The sequence below is a fragment of the Misgurnus anguillicaudatus genome, chromosome 25 (genome assembly GCF_027580225.2).
Source record: "Misgurnus anguillicaudatus chromosome 25, ASM2758022v2, whole genome shotgun sequence".
In the NCBI taxonomy this organism is placed as follows: Eukaryota; Metazoa; Chordata; class Actinopteri; order Cypriniformes; family Cobitidae; genus Misgurnus; species Misgurnus anguillicaudatus.
The window spans coordinates 19,173,569-19,190,984 of record NC_073361.2 but is presented as its reverse complement, the minus strand read 5'-3'; the positions used below and the strand labels follow the sequence as shown (position 1 = coordinate 19,190,984).

Here is a 17,416-nt window from a genome sequence, read left to right as displayed (position 1 = left end):
GTGTTCCTACTAATCCTTTAGTTGAGTGTAAATAATTGCTTTGAAATAAAAAAAAAATTACTAGAGCTGCACGATAAATTGCATGCATTTTTTTAGGTGTACACCTAAAAATGCCACGCCTCCATTGGAAACAATTGAAATTACGTCCGCCGGCGTAAAAGCTTTGGTGTGCACGCCCCCTAAAGTTGACCAAGTTTGGTTCCCCAAAGAATCTTTCAGTCAAGGTTCTCAAAAGTTTTTTTTACCTGATTTGTAAAAATAATTTCAGCTCTACTACAAAAACCTTTTTGTGGACCAAAAAGGTCTTTATGGATCCATACAGCCCGACCAAATCTATTAGCTTTGTGCTTGGCAATAGGAGTTTAATGTCCTGTGGACTGTCAACTGCCAAACACCAAAATTGCACCTGGTTCACATTTAATCCCTTTGAGTCATTTGCGATGCAGTCTTGACACCGATTTGTCACACAGGAGAATGTCTGAACACTTTCACTGGCAGAACACAGGCTGACAGAGACAGGCACAGATAATATAGTGTCAAGTTGGTTTCTTTCAATTGTCATTGTGTCCAACTCCATTAACAGGCACCAGTGGCGGCCGCTGACTTCTCTTCCGAGGGGCGCAAATTCACAATATGTCTTCGGAGTGTCATGTGTGTGGCTCATTATGTCAAAATATGTGTTTGTTGCATCATGTTCACCTATGTGCATCATGGGTCATGTCAAAATATGTGCCTGCTGCACACATGTCAAAAGGCTATATAATAAAAGAGATGTTCACGAAATACAAGACACTACCTTAACAGTAAACTCTGATCACACGAAATTAAACGCGAGCTCTTTTATCATAAACCCCTTCGACAGAAAATAAATCGGAAAAGAAATCATGGGCCGCCACCAGTGTCTGCTCCCAGTTGCGCTGTTTGTTTGTTTATGTGATGCTATTGATACATACATACACTTGGGAAAATCACAGTTAATGTGATATAATTAACATTTGCAGATATTTATACAGATTTTATCAGGTGACTATTTTGACAATACAGACCCAAACAGAATATAGTTTCTGTTAGTGCTCCACCACAGTGTTTCTGTAGGTACCCCACCTGTTTTTTCAGTAAGTGCTATCTTTAGACAGGTAATAGAAACAGTGGGGTTGCGAACGCACCTGGCAGAGCAGTGTGATACAGTTGTAATAAGCTGGAATTAATACTCTGACCCTCACCTGATCACCGGAGTGAATAAACTATGAAGTCGGCAGAAGAGTCTCACGCCCTGAGGGGTAGAAAAGCATTTGTTACTGTATATTGTACGTTTCCATAACACAAAGTGGCCATTTAACAAAAAAGGAACCGAATGAGTTACCTTAGAGATGATATCTTGCATGTCGCTTCGAGGGTGGTATGTGCCATCATCATAGCGAAACCTATAGAGAACTGGTTCAGGCTTAAACTGGTGCTTGTCTGTAACTAGAAAGAGTTTGAGAAAATTTACATTTTATCTTAAAGTCACAATGAAATTTTTCTTTGAATTTTTTGAATTGTTACTTTCAATAGCAGGGGACTATTTTCAGGCAGTGCGTAATATCACTACGCCTGCTGCAGCCATGTTACGGCAGCAAGTCCTTGATTATTACGCCAGTTTGAGAGTAAAGTTTCTAGCCATATCTGCCTAGAAAATCGCAACTTTTAATTTTCGGCCGGTCTTAGTACACGATGTAACTACAGAAGAGTCAAGTTTTAAATAGGAAAAATGTCAAAACTCTTTGGTTATTTTTTTGCGCGGTGCTGGTGGTCTAATCAGATTCGGTGGATTGTGCTGGGCTGTGCTGGAGGTGCTGGCGCCGGACCCGGAGATCGGCTGAATGGATTCCAGAACGGTCAGATTTAAATGTTTAACCCTAGGGGAGCTGGAAAATGAGCATATTTTCAAAAAAGTGGAATGTCTCTTTAAAGGAACACTTTTTGGGACTTCAGCTTATTCACCGTTTCCCTGAGTTAGATAAGTACAAACATACCCTTTTTATCTCCGTGCATCCCATAACTCTGTCTGATGATGCACCCACCGCTAGCCTAGCTTAGCACAAAGACTGGAAGTGAATGGCTCCAGCTAGCATACTGCTCCCAATAAGTCACAAAATAATGCCAACATTTTCCTATTTATATGTTGTGATTTGTATAGTACAGGAGATGTATGGACTTATCTAACTCTGGGGGATACGGTAAATAATCTAAAGTCCCAAAAACTCTGCGTGTTCCTTTAATGGTTATTTGGGGAACCAGAAATGATTCTTCTATGGTTAGCTACAAGTTAGCTACAGGAACACTGTAAAGACTGCTTGCTATTTAGTATAAGTTTGAAAAGGACACAGACTTCAAAAACTCTCTGCAAGTACCTAAAGGATCTGTTAAATGGAAATTAAATGGAGGATTTCAGCACCATACAAGTGGAAATCCAAGTAACGTTAACATGCTTATGATAACTAATCCAGCTGTTTATCGTCAACTGAAATTCATCCACCTCTGCGCACACTCAGCACAGGCCGAACAATATTTTTCCCCAATAAAAGCGAGCGAGCGGACAGGGAGCCCTAATGCTCGAATTTATTTCTCCCTGTTAGGAAGCGTTGAAGTGAGAAGTGATTTAGCGTGAACTTCTGGCTCACAGCCAGTCCGTTTCTTTTAAGAACAAAAAGGCCATACGGTGAGCGTGTATTTAGCAGAATTCAACCCCGACACCCAAACAGACTAAGGGCCGACCATTTCCCTCAGTATTAAACAAACACTGGGGTGTGAAGGAATGAATATTTGTAATGCTTTAAATAAACACAAAGTTATATAAAGCCAGCTGCTCTCGGATACTCCCAGAGTTCCTCAGGGCCTGAGAACAATGATGATGTCAAGGCTCCTGAAATATGAAGAGAGCCGGCCATCTGTTTTCTCTCATTAATAGAGTACAAATGAGGATAATGAAGACCCATCAAGGGACCATTTCACCTGTGCAGATTGTTAAAAAAAAACTCTTCTTGTTGCACAAGGAATTTACGACGTTTTAGACAGCAAGTACAATACTGTATTACATTTGTGACCATGCCTGTGAAATCCAGGCTAAAGTTTCATAAAGTTTGCATTAAAGTTTGATTTTTATCGTTGTTTTTACTTTCATTTCACTTAAACCCATGACCCTCACACCCCAATGCTAAAGCAATGTTACACAATTATTTTAAACCAAAATGAGAAATGACAATATAAAGAAGAAATGGGACCAACCGTGGTGGATGATGCCATTTTCCAGTAGGGCCTGGCCCAAGTTCACCCCCTCCTCAGGGTTATTGGTCTCTCCAATTTCCATGAGCCACGACACAAACTCGCTGTAAACAGATAGCCAGGGAACATATAAATAATGCGGGGAAAACAACAAGGGATCCACAAATTATAGGAATGACTGTCAACAAAATCCATTAAAAGTGAGTGATTGCGTCACAGAGATGGACTCAATAATTAATAGTGTTCCTGTGCGGTGTGGTGGAGTTTACGGAGATATCCATTCTCTCCTCCAAATGCTGCTGTATTGTAGTTTTTATAATATGATAATTGATAATCTGGTAATATATAGACTAAGCAAACATCTAGTATTTCCTGAAAAATAAGTAATTTACAACATACTGTATAACTACATTCTTGAGTGAGCAAAGTTCAGTCCTCTTCATCATTACACTCATCCATCCATTCATTCGCCTCACGTCCAATGCTAAAGAGATTTTTAACTATAACAAACAAAGAACAATCAAACTTCAAATCTTTTAATGCAGATAAACTGACTGTTGGCTTGCCTATGAAAAATTCTTGCTGATCTTCCTCTTCCTTGTTTAATTCTTCACTGCTGTCTTTTTCTGCACTCGCTCTAGTTCATCTGTTTTTTCTGACAAGATTAAACTGACTGCCCTGTATAATTTTGTAATTATCCTCGGCAAAACCACAGGCTCAGAGGAGAAAATCTGTTCCCCCCACCTCCATCCATCACTCCCTCCCTCCGCAAAACCAAAACGAACATGTCCAGTTCCACCAGTGTAATTCTGTGGTTCTTCCCAGAGTTTATGGAACCCAGTGGTGATGTGAAACATCTCAGACTGCAGCTATTAAAAGAGTTCAAGCACTGAACCCTATCAAGACAGATTAGTCTCAAAAATAACTCGCGCAAAAGATTTGATGCACACATGCACATTACATTTTTAAGTGTAAACAACTTGACTTACAGTAAACAAATCATTTGTTTGACTAGTAAGGAGTTGGTATAAAAAAAAAGTTGAATGGGCTTAAAGGGACACTACACTTTTTCTAGCTCCCCTAGAGTTAAACATTTGATTTTTACCATTTTGGAATCTATTCAGCTGATCTCCGGGTCTGGTACTACCACTTTTAGCATAGCTTAGCATAATCCATTGAATCTGATTAGACCATTAGCATCGCGCTAAAAAATGACCAAAGATTTCGATGTTTTTCGTATTTGAAACTTGACTCTTCTGTAGTTACATCGTGTACGACTGACAGAAAATTAAAGGTTGCGATTTTCTAAGCTGATATGGCTAAGAACTATACTCTTATTCTGGCGTAATAATCAAGGACTTTGCTGTTGTAACATGGCTGCCGGAGGTGCAATGATATTACGCACTGCCCCGAAAATAGTCCCCTGCCATTGAAAGTTACTAAGAGGACTATTTTCAGGCAGTGCATAATATCACTACGCCTGCTGCAGCCATGTTACAGCAGCAAAGTCCTTGATTATTACGCCAGAATGAGAATATAGTTCCTAGACATATTGGCATAGAAAATCGCAACTTTTAATTTTCCGTCCGTCTTAGTACATGATGTAACTACAGAAGAGTCAAGTTTTAAATAAGAAAAATATCGAAACTCTTTGGTTATTTTTTTGTGTGATGCTAATGGTCTAATCCGTTTCAATGGATTATGCTAAGCTATGCTAATAGTGGTACCGCCAGACACGGAGATCGGCTGGATGGATTCCAAACAGGTAAAAATCTAATGTTTGGCTCTGGGGGAGCTGGAAAATGAGCATGTCCCTTTAAGTTCTTAGGACTTTATTTTTTTAAATATATACAGTAGCAACCTCTAACTAGTCAAAAAACTTGAAATGACTTAATACAGTAATTCAAGTTGTTTAAACTTAAACATTTGAGTGCAACTAGGAATACTTAAGGTGTGGGTAACCAAATTCACTCACTCAAAAAATAATTATTGTGCACAAATTACATTCTGACAGTTGTCCCCAATTAGCAAAATTTCCTCTGTTATGCAACATCACACTGGCTTAAATCTAAACAGCAACTTGGTATGTGATATACATTGAGTTGAGTTGAATACATCAACTATTTAAAAGAAAGTGCATCACCTTCAGCCTAGGGTGACCACCAAAATGCGGGACAGTCCTGAAATCAAGCTTTGTCCCATGTACCACAATGCAGCCACTTACAGTGTTCAAGCCAAAGTGGGAAAAAACAAAAAAACATCAACAGAAAAAATTTATCTAACAGGAGCTCCCGTTAAACATCCTTGTCAGCTTACCAGCATGTTTTCTCTCATGACGGCTACCTAAACAGAGACAAGGAACTGAGCAACTGTGGACCTCATTAAAAGTGAACTTGTTGTGAAAGTAAACTACAGCTGCACATGTCTACAGTTTTACAGACTTAATGAATGAAAAGGCCATACTCGAAGCTGCCAGATCAGATAAAAAATATAAATTCAAGATGTATTAAATCCGATATCAAAACGTGTTTAATCTTTTTGTCTTTTTAAGGGAATTTATGTGTTTATTAGGAAATGTGCTTTACTAATTAGACAATTTTTCCCTTTGTTATATTAATATCAAATAGGTTTGTGCCATTAAAATTAGTAGATCCTGTGCCAAATTATACAGCGCATTCTCAGCATTCATCTCTCTCATGATACCACAGGACATGAACCAAAATCCCCAGAGCCATCATCTAACACAATGGACGCCTTTTCTGACTTACCTTCCGAGAAAGCACTTGGGAAAGGTGGTGAGTTTTCGTTTGCGATCCTTAATGAGGTGGCCCTGTTTACTCAAGAGGTTATAAAGCTTCTCGCCCTTCTCGGAGATCATCACCCAGGTGTCCTGCTCCATGCCTAATCTCAGTGCTAAGAGAACAAATAAAAAAGAGCACAGTTCACATTTTTGTGCCATGAATAGTTTAGTATATAGTTTTATATTTACATTTATGTAGTTGGCAGACACTTTTAACCAAAGCGACTGCATTCAATCTGTCCACGCATTCTCTAGGAACCGAAACCATGACCCTGATTTAATTTCAGAGCAGAAAACTCTTAAAGGCCATTTAAACCTGTAACACTCTCTTTACAGTAAATCTTAATATAATATAGCATATAATTTACTATATATTTACAGCACCACAAAATAAGTAGTAAGGTGAAAATGATTGCTGTTACTGTAATTCACACTGTACAGGCCATCTTAGTGGATTATTTTTAGCATCCAACACCACTAGATTCGTAAATCCTAAAATAAGTCTTAATTGTTCACTCGAGCACTACGCTACCGGCTACTCACTTTTCCGACGTTCCCTCTCTTTCAAAATGGCCTCCAGCCATTCCTGCTTCTCCTCCGATGTCTTTGCCATGCAAACGAACCACTTGTTCTTCGCCGTGTTGTGGATCTTCCAGCCGTTGTTCACGATGTTCCCGCTGCTGTGGTAATCCGCTGTGGATAAATGCCGACAAATAATCAACTTTCATATCCGCATTTTCCAAAACATATTTTCTTTTGTCAGCGAGGCCTTTTTGCCCACATGTGGCACGGCCAGCCATGTTCTCGGCTTCGCATTCCACATTTGTGTGCCGGGCAATCTATCAAAGCAGCCCAGATGACAAAATAGATGTTCTTGGCAATAAACAATTCAGCTTGAATAGCCTGCGAGAGCAGTAAAGTTCAGATCAAATGAAACATTCACACATAAAACAGGCAATGAATAAATATGCCTTCAATTGAAAGGGATCACGAGCAGATGGAGCACTCATTGCTGTGCTTACAACGTTGTGGAGAATGAAGATGAAGAAACTGACACCCAGCATGTTTTCGCTTTATTATTTTCTTCGCCGTTGTAGTTTTCTTTGGATAAAAGCGTCTGCCAAATGTGTTTTGGCATAAAAACTTATCTTACATTTTTTTTCAAACGTAGCTTCATACAATTTCTTTTCTTTTTAAAGTGAGTGCCATGATAATAAATAAACAATTGTTAATGTCATACAGCAGGCACTTATTTTGACAAAACACATGATGCACATGGTTCACATGACGCAACAAACAAAAATTTTGAAAACGCAAGCAACACACATGACGCTCCGAACACATATTTTGAATTTGGGCCCCTCGGATGAGCAGTCACCAGTTATACCACATACATAACAAATATGGATGCATCAAATATTCGGCAACCGAAATTGTTCAGCCAAGTGAACAAGAGACATAAGTCATAGATGAAAAGAGGAATGATAAAGAGCGAACAAAGCAGAACAAATAAGTGTATACATGTTTGAACAACTTCAAAGTGAGTAAATGATGACAGAATTTTCATTTCTGAGTAAATTATCCCTTTAAGCAATTTACATTAAACTTTAAATTGTATAAAATATTAAATGAGTACAATAAACCTATATATTTTTAAAACTAATAATTAGATTGCGAGACTTTAGCTTGGATTTCACAAACAGGGTCACTATTTTCTCTTTTATGCATTTTAAATGAGCCAATCTTTCGCACAATAATCAGTCAATTTAAGCATCTGTGTTTCTTTCCTCCCAATGGCTTGTGCCTCTCAATCTAGCACAGGAATTGGATAAATTACACCTTCAATTCGGAGAAAGCCAGGCATCGATCTTTACAACCACACCCCCACAGGCGACGTCTTACTTTGATTCAACTAAATCAATTTCTGAATTGCTCTTTACTTCCACACAAAGCCACCATTTGAACTTATACTTTATTACAATATTAAACCACATGCTTTTACCTGAACTATATTTAAACGATTAAAAACTACAAATCAAAACCAGAAACCTCATGCGTGACTTGGAAAGCACACTTGCAGCCATTAGAAGTCACCGGCTTTCGTTACATACCAATAATAATCCATGTCTGAATTTGAGATGGAGCTGTTAGGGAGAAACACTTACAAGCAATGTGGTGGAATTGACTTTGTTTATATTCTGTGGACTGAAACCCATCCATCTCCAAAGCAGCCAGATATTAGGTGCGCCAGGGAGCAAATCATTGCTTCTACACATATAACTGATAATCAGGGATTTTTTCATAGCCAAAATACACTGCACTCGAAAGTTCATCCAGTCACTGGACTCCAACTTGTCACCATGCCCAGAAAATGACATTTTTGTAACCTTTAGCTGTTAAAGACGTTTGATGCTAACCTTACACATTTAAAAGCCGGGAATTTGTAGAAATAAAAGCTACAGGACACCACCTATCAAATAAAACTATGTATTATACTTTTCTCAAACTGGAACAAACATCAGATTTGGGTACTTAAAGTAGGGATAGGGGAACCATTTACCAAAAAATGAACACAGATAGAGCCAATTAGAGTGTTGCAATGACATCATTAACAGTGATTGAATACTGAGTATTCTGTCTTCTATACATACTGTATATACTCACATAAAGGATTATTAGGAACATCTGTTAAATTTCTCATTAATGCAATTATCTAATCAACCAATCACATGGCAGTTGCTTCAATGCATTTAGGGGTGTGGTCCTGGTCAAGACAATCTCCTGAACTCCAAACTGAATGTCAGTTTTTCACAAAATTTGCACAGTTACTGGGATTTTCACGCACAACCATTTCTAGAGTTTACAAAGAATGGTGTGAAAAGGGAAAAACATCCAGTATGCGGCAGTCCTGTGGGTGAAAATGCCTTGTTGATGCTAGAGGTCAGAGGAGAATGGGCCGACTGATTCAAGCCGATAGAAGAGCAACTTTGACTGAAATAACCACTCGTTACAACTGAGGTATGCAGCAAAGCATTTGTGAAGCCACAACACGCACAACCTTGAGCCGAATGGGCTGCAACAGCAGAAGACCCCACCGGGTACCACTCATCTCCACTACAAATAGGAAAAAGAGGCTACAATTTGCACAAGCTCACCAAAATTGGACAGTTGAGGACTGGAAAAATGTTGCCTGGTCTGATGAGTCTCGATTTCTGTTAAGACATTCAGATGGTAAAGTCAGAAATTGGCGTAAACAGAATGAGAACATGGATCCATCATGCCTTGTTCCCACTGTGCAGGCTGATGGTGTATTGGTGTGGGGGATGTTTACTTGGCACACTTTAGGCCTTTTAGTGCCAATTGGGCATCGTTTAAATGCCACAGCCTACCTGAGCATTGTTTCTGACCATGTCCATCCCTTTATGACCATCATGCACCCATCCTCTTCCAGCAGGATAATGCACCATGCCACAAAGCTCAAATCATTTCAAATTGGTTTCTTGAACATGACAAAGAGTTCACTGTACTAAAATGGCCCCAAAGTCACCAGATCTCCATCCAATAGAGCATCTTTGGGATGTGGGGGAACGGGAGCTTCGTGCCCTGGATGTGCATCCCACAAATCTCCATCAACTACCAGATGCTATCCTATCAATATGGGCCAACATTTTTAAAGAATGCTTTCAGCACCTTTTGAATCAATGGCACATAGAATTAAGGCAGTTCTGAAGGGAGAAATACTGTCAAACACAGTATTAGTATGTGTTCCTAATAATCCTTTAGGTGTGTGTGTGTGTGTGTGTGTGTGTGTGTGTGTGTGTGTGTGTGTGTGTGTGTGTGTGTGTGTGTGTGTGTGTGTGTGTGTGTGTGTGTGTGTGTGTGTGTGTGTGTGTGTGTGTGTGTGTGTGTGTGTGTGTGTGTGTGTGTGTGTGTGTGTGTGTATATATATTTTTTTTTTTTATTTTTTTTATTTTTTTAATCAAATTCATACCTGTACCATCATCCACATTCTCCACCTCCATAACCTCAGTGTTGAGTCGACCTCGAAACAGGTACCGTGGGCCTTCGGTGGCCGCCTTACTGTTCTTTAAACGCCTGCAACAGAACACAGCCATCTGAATCTCTGAAGATCAACCTTTACTTTGGGATTCCCCGTTAAGAGCTGACTTTGACAGTGCAAAGCGCTTGCTCACCTGTTCTTCTTCTTGCAATACACCAGCAGGTTGTCAAAGAGGAAGAAGATGCGTTCCTGTATGTTCCCCGCTGAGATCTTCAGCAGAACTCCCTGCATGAGCATCTCAGTGCAGCTGTCTGTGATGTTGGAGCCCTACGTATGAATACAATTACATAAGTGAATTTGTCCAAAACAAATATCACAGTGTCACAGTAAACTGTGTGAACAGGGTTTGTGAGAAATGGGATATTTATTGTACTTTTGGCCATAGTATAGATAAAGACAAGAAGGCAAGGCAAGGCAAGGCAAGTTTATTTGTATAGCACATTTCATACACAAAGGTCATTCAAAGTGCTTTACATAGAAATGAGAAAACAAAAATCAAAGATACATGAATTTAAAATATCAATTAAAAGAAAATAAATGTGATTTTAATAAAAACTGTTTAAATGTGTGAAAAAGAATAAAACAGGAATAAAAGTATAAAAGTATAAAGAAAGGAAAGCCTGCAACCCAGATTTTTTCAAAGTTTTTTGTCAGCCAAACCCCCTTTACCTAAATTATTTACTTGAAGTACCCCCTGAGATTTTAAGTAAATATTTAAATAATTTAATAGCACATTTGCATGTGTAAAAACCATTTTTTTAATGTTTTAAAGCTTTTATAAGCAGTATTTTACTGTTATTTTGATATGTTTTTTGATATGACCTTTATCTGGTAATTTTCTTTTATTGTTAAATAAACAGATATGTTGATTTGCATGAGTTGTTAAACAAATCAAATAAATTTTTATTAGAAAGTGTTTTATTAAGATCGTTGTTAATGTTAGATATAATTTTGAATTATATATATTTACTTTTATTATGATTTCTATGCACTAACTGCTAGACCACAATTCTGACATAACACTTATTTTATATGGCAATGACCTAATATCTACTAAATATCTATTAATGTAGATAAAAGCCATCCAAGTACAATTCCTACCTTATTTAAATGCTGAGAAATGAATTATACATTTTCATAAAACATCATAAAACAACGGTATCACAAACTGGGCTTCATTACTTCAAATTATGGTAAAAAGAAAATGGGATTTCCATTCTTTTAGCCATAATAAGTTTTCCCTGATTTTTCCGATTTAATTTCCTATTACTGGTCGTCTCTTTCCCCATATTTAAGTGTGAAGGACACAGCCGTGCAGGTGGTCAACAATAAAGAGCAATCAGCCCTTTCTGGAAACTGCTTTGGAAAAAACTTTCTGTCATCCCATCTCCACCCATACCCTGTGAGAACAGACAACAGCTTCCTCTTCAATTCCAGCTCTTTAGAAAATTACTGCAGAGATGTCTCACATTAAACGTTTGTGATTAAAAACTGCAATTCGCAGCTTATTTTACTCATCCACACATTTGTGTTTGTGTGTATCCCATCTGTGAAGTTTTATTTCCTGGATATGAGGTAACAGGATGGCAAAACGCCATTAATGAACATGCAAAGGCTAAAATAGATTTGGAAACTGCTTCCAAAAGGTCATTCTGTACTCCATAAAAGCTGTTTTGTCGGATGCATTGGACTCAGAACAGTGCGTGCTACCACTAAAATTTCCTCATTATGTTCATTCCAGCACTCATTCATTGCAGAAACGTATGTGACAGCTTTGGCCACATGGACCAAGCGTACAGTATGTAATTTCACGCCTACCAGAGGGGTGCGACTGTTCAGATTATGCTCTACAGACAAAAACAGTCTTCCAGGGAAATTGTAGATCTTATAACAAAATTCAGTCAACATCATTTTCAAAACCCACGTCTGTCTTTCACAAAACATTCCACTATATTACCCTCGTAAAAATCTGTCCGACTGTTTTTCATTCTGCGGTATGTTTTTACAAACGTTGATGTGAACTGAGAAACCTGTCTGGGTTCATTACAGCACGCGCCCTGAACGCTAAAACAACATTGCCTTGTTTTGCGAAATTTCTTAGTAAAACCCAAGGGCACATGAAAGACTGGATCAAATGGTTGGGACCACTTATTTGTTATAGTAAAAAAAATGTTCGGCACTGAAGTGTTTTACGACTGCTTACAAAACACAAATCAAATGCAAATGTATTTGATGTCTTAGGCATAAATCTGCAAAATATAGTCTAGAATAGATCAATAGCTTGATCTATTGATTCTAAAATTACACTTTGTTAAGGCTAGACAGACCTGACTGAGCAATATGTTGATGATACAGGAAGTTGTATGTGAGAGAGCACTTCTGTGGTTAACACACCGACCACAACTATTAACTCAGTCTAGCACCTCCATGCCAAAATGACTCAAAAGCACCAGAACTTCATCAGCAACACCACTCATACTAACAAAGTCCAGACGTTTCGACTCTCTGTAACTCAATAAACAACAGCATAAGTTTAAAGCAACAGTTTGCCCAAAAATAAAAAAGCAATCGTCTTGTAATTTTTCTGTATGCTGTTCCAAACCTGACTTTCTTGCTTTCAAGAAATCAAGCAGAATCGTCACTGCAAAATATTATTTTCTAGAAAAAAAATTCTTAGTATTTTTGTCTTGTTTTCAGTAAAAAATATCTAAAAATTCTTAAATTAAAGATGCTTTTTCTTGATGAGCAAAATGACCCAAGAAAATAAGTCTAGTTTTTAGACAAAAAATATCAAATTTAAGTGATTTTGTGCATAAAACAAGCACAAAAATCTTTAAGTAATCAGAAGCTGTCAATGTCCAGAAATAACAATAACAAAAAAGTAGAATAACCAAAATGTCATTTTTGGGAGGGTGGCCCTTACAAAAACAAAACGTTGTGCAGCATGTTAACTACAGTACCAACACAAGCAGTGGTACTCTGACATAATATTAGTGTGCATCAACTTTAACCCATCATTTCTCTCGCTTATGTTTTAACGGCTCATCCATAGACCATCAGCGCGAAGTAATCATGAGAGAAGCTGCCGAAAGTGGACAAAATAGACAGATTAAAACACCTGTTGGAAAACGGGAATGCATCTCTCTCGTCCACTTGTGAGCCAGCATAGATATATACACTAGATGTCGCCTTGGGGTTCTAAGCATGCATCAAAACCGCCGCCATCTTAGAACAGGGGTCTTGTCATAAGAAGTATCTAGATAAAGCTGCTATCTCCGCCTATACTTCGAATTCATTGAACGATGCCGGACTTTTGTGCTGCATATGGATGTTAGGGCTACTAGCACTATGCATTATGGCGGCTCTAGTTGACGCTTTCGGTCCAATGAACTGCCGTAGCCAAGGCGACATCTAGTGTACATATCTATGGTGGGCCAGTCGACCAAAACGCATCTTAAAGGGACACTCCACTTTTTTGAAAAATATGCTAATTTTCCAGCTCCCCTAGAGTTAAACATTTGATTTTTACCATTTTGGAATCCATTCAGACGATCTCCGGGTCTGGCGCTAACACTTTTAGCATAGCTTAGCACAATCCATTGAACCTGATTAGACCATTAGCATCGCAATGAAAATAACCAAAGAGTTTCGATATTTTTTCTATTTAAAACTTGACTCTTCTGTAGTTACATTGTGTACTAAGACCGACGGAAAATTTAAAGTTGCGATTTTCTAGGCAGATATGGCTAGGACTATATTCTCATTTTGGCGTAATAATCAAGGACTTTGCTGGCATAACATGGCTGCAGGTAGCGCAATGATATTACGGTGTGCCCGAAAATAGTCCCCCGCTATTGAAAGATACTAATGGGACTATTTTCGGGCGCTGTGTAATATCATTGCGCCTCCTGCAGCCATGTTACAGCAGCAAAGTCCTTGATTATTACGCCAGAATGCGAGTATAGTTCCTAGCCATATCTGCCTAGAAAATCACAAATTTAAATTTTCTGTCGGTCTTACAATGTAACTACAGAAGAGTCAAGTTTTAAATAGGAAAATATCGAAACTATTTGGATATTTTTGAGCGCGATGCTAATGGTCTAACCAGATTCAATGGATTGTGCTAAGCTATGCTAAAAGTGGTACCACCAGACCTGGAGATCAGCTCAATGGGTTCCAAAACGGTAAAAATCAAATGTTTAACTCTAGGGGAGCTGGAAAATGAGCATATTTTCAAAAAAAAAGTGTCCCTTTAATACCAAATGTAATGTGCTCTGTGTAACTGCAGATAAAGTCTTTAGTTAGTCTATACACTTGAGAAAGTATTTCTGCCTTTAGCAACCATCTGACTATCAATAATGGAGAAGTTAATGTTGTGTTACCTTCAAACAGCGATTAACCATACAAAAAATTGAAGGCTTTGATGAGAGTCTTAAGAGCTCTCATGAGCTGGTAGGTGTAAGAAGGAGTTTTATAGAGCCAAAATGAATGAAGGACCAAAACATCAACATTAATTAAATCTAAAGATTTAAGGTTATAAGGTTTCGATAATTTACATCAAAAGACACTAGCAAGTTAAAGAACTGAGTTTTGTAGGCGGGTGAGAGCATCATTTGTCCATAGACGTCAAATTGACTAATAGGTCATTGAAGGAGCAGGATGTAGTTAGATGGTGAGCACGTATGTACCCGAATATGTCTGTGTTAGGATTTGCTATCTTCATCTTTCACAAAAAGATTAAAAATTTTTTTTTTATTTTGGACAGCAAATGTGAACAGCCTCTGGTCCCATATCTGTCAAAAGTCATATAGGTTTAGAGCAGTGGTTCCCAAACTTTTTCAGAGTGCGGCCCCCCTTGTGTACGGTGCATTCCTTCGAGGCCCCCCAAAGAAAATTTGTGACAAAAAACTAAAACTCAACATTTTAATAAAAAAAAAAAAAACATTAAATTATACAAAAAAGTAGTGCTTTTGGTTAGTAGCCTTATATTTTTAGGTTTAGTTACACAGATTTCATGATAAATAAATGTATTTCATTAAATTTCATAAAACTGGGGCCCCCCTGGCACCATCTCGCGGCCCCCAGTTTGAAAACCACTGGTTTAGAGCAATGTGGGATTTTTTATTGGTCTTTATTTTTGTACGAACTGTCCTATTAAATAAAAGAAAAGATCGAAGGAAAATATAAACAGATGTGTGCGTGTACCTCCCAGCCTTCAATATGAGACTGCCACTCTTCCAGCACCTCTAGTTTCTCCATCTGTCTTTTAGCCTCGTTGATGTTTGAGCAAACCGCCTTCATCACCTGCAATGATTCTTGCACCGTAGAGAAATCGTTGTGTTTCTTTGGGGTTCTTTTAAGCAGCTCCTAAACAAACACACAAATATCCAAAGCATTGTGATTGCACCATAACATGGCCGTACTGTGAACCACAAGTTCAGCTTAAATTTCAAACAAAACTTGACTATGCCAACTGCACCAATCATAGTTTTAGATTTGTAACACGTTTAATAATCTTGCTACTGCATGACAAGGTCTGCTAAGAACGATGTTTATCTCTAAACACACAGAGGTTCTGCTTCATCAGTTTAATTCACATTTACGTTATTTCTGTGTGACCACAGATCCCTATCGCTGCCATTTAGCGAGAAAGACTCTGCTTGCGAGATCCTTAGTAAATATGCCAGAAATTCTGCTTTTATTACATGAACTAGCTCTTGTGGGTGTTTACTGTAAATCTTTTCAACTTGAATGTTCTGGGTACACAAGTAGCCACGAAACATTAGCATTGGTGTTGGCTGTGGATTAAACTCAGAAATTGTTTCATAAATGCTTTTGCGACGAAATACACAGTTTATAACATCCTGACTTTCCACCAAAGGCAGGAATAGTTAAGCATATCGATTTTGAAATATCCACATTTGCTCATGTTACTCTAACAGTTCAAAGATGAAGCAAGAACTTGGACGTCATAGTAGGGGCATAAGTTCAAACATAAAATAAGTATATGACACATCAGCATTTTAATCAGTAAGGGGATTTCTAAGTGGGCTATTGACACACAATTTCCACCAGATAGAGCTATCAAGCCAAATATTGAACTCATACAAATAAATCAGAACATTTAAGTATACAAGTTGGGTCATAATAAATAAAGTGAAATGACACAGGAAATAAGTATTGAACACACTTTATTTAATACTTTGTAGAAAAGCCTTTGTTGGTGATTACAGCTTCTAGACGCCTCTTGTATGGAGAGACCAGTTGTCTGCATTGCTCAGGAGTGATTCTGGCCCATTCTTTCACACAAATGGTCTTTAAATCTTGAAGATTTCTTGGGGCTCATTTATGAACTTTGATCTTCAGTTATCTTCATAGATTTTCTATGGGATTTAGGTCAGGTGATGGACTTGGCCATTCAAGCAACTTCATTTTCTTTCTTTGTCCACCCTTCTTTAATTTTCAGTTTTCTGGTAGATGGCAGCAGATTTTTATCCAGAATGGCCCGGGATATTTCTCCATTCATCCTGCCTTCAATAATATGAAGTCTGCCAGTACCCCTTGCTGAAAAGCAGCCCCAAACCATGATCCTTCCACCACCAAACTTAACTGTTGGTATGGTGTTCTTGGTAGGGGTGTGCATTGGCACTGCCCTCACAATTCGATTCAATTACGATTCACCAGGTAACGATTCAATTCAATTCGATTCTACGATGCATTGCGATGCATCAGAATTTTACTGTACACAACAAGGCAAATTTTTAATCAGTCAAGTAAAGTCAAGTGCAACTATTCTCAACAAAAACGGAAGCTTAGCAACTTTAAAACAATGACAATTATATACCTGAGATGATAATTTTACAGACAGCGTAAGTCTTGTCTAGTTTCCCATTAACTTCATAGAATCCGAAATGTCCCAAATGTCTACTTTCCATAGAAAAGGGTGCGTTTCTATTTACTCGTCTATCACGGTCATCTCTCTCCGCCTCAGCCATCTTGATTGTTGTTGTTATGCCCCCGGAAGTTATTGAAACTTTACAACTTTATTGTCCACTCGAGGCCAGAAAATAAACAGTGACATAATCGATTATGACACTTTGCTGCATCAATGCTGAATTGTGCATGGGTGGTGGGCAGTGCCATTTCTTCTCCAAACATGGTGTGTAGAATGACTGCCAAAAAGTTAAATTTTGCTTTCATCTGACCATACTATAATCTCCCAATAATCCACAGGCTTCTCCAAATGCTCTTTCGCAAACTTTAACCAAGCCTCAATATGCTTTTTGTTCAGC

At 38.2% G+C, this 17,416-nt stretch overlaps 1 protein-coding gene across 2 annotated transcripts in view; it reads right to left on the bottom strand.

The window, feature by feature from the left end:
* The window catches only part of prex2 (phosphatidylinositol-3,4,5-trisphosphate-dependent Rac exchange factor 2), a 155,582-nt gene that overhangs the window by 96,843 nt on the left and 41,323 nt on the right, over positions 1-17,416 (bottom strand). For both annotated transcript variants that reach the window (XM_055181630.2, XM_055181629.2), the window contains exons 6-13: positions 15,330-15,491; positions 10,258-10,391; positions 10,056-10,159; positions 6,608-6,757; positions 6,033-6,177; positions 3,268-3,368; positions 1,364-1,467; positions 1,224-1,273 (exon numbers count right to left, since the gene is read on the bottom strand). In XM_055181630.2, coding sequence (XP_055037605.2) covers positions 1,224-1,273; positions 1,364-1,467; positions 3,268-3,368; positions 6,033-6,177; positions 6,608-6,757; positions 10,056-10,159; positions 10,258-10,391; positions 15,330-15,491 — 950 coding nt within the window. The remainder of the gene's footprint in view (positions 1-1,223; positions 1,274-1,363; positions 1,468-3,267; positions 3,369-6,032; positions 6,178-6,607; positions 6,758-10,055; positions 10,160-10,257; positions 10,392-15,329; positions 15,492-17,416) is intronic.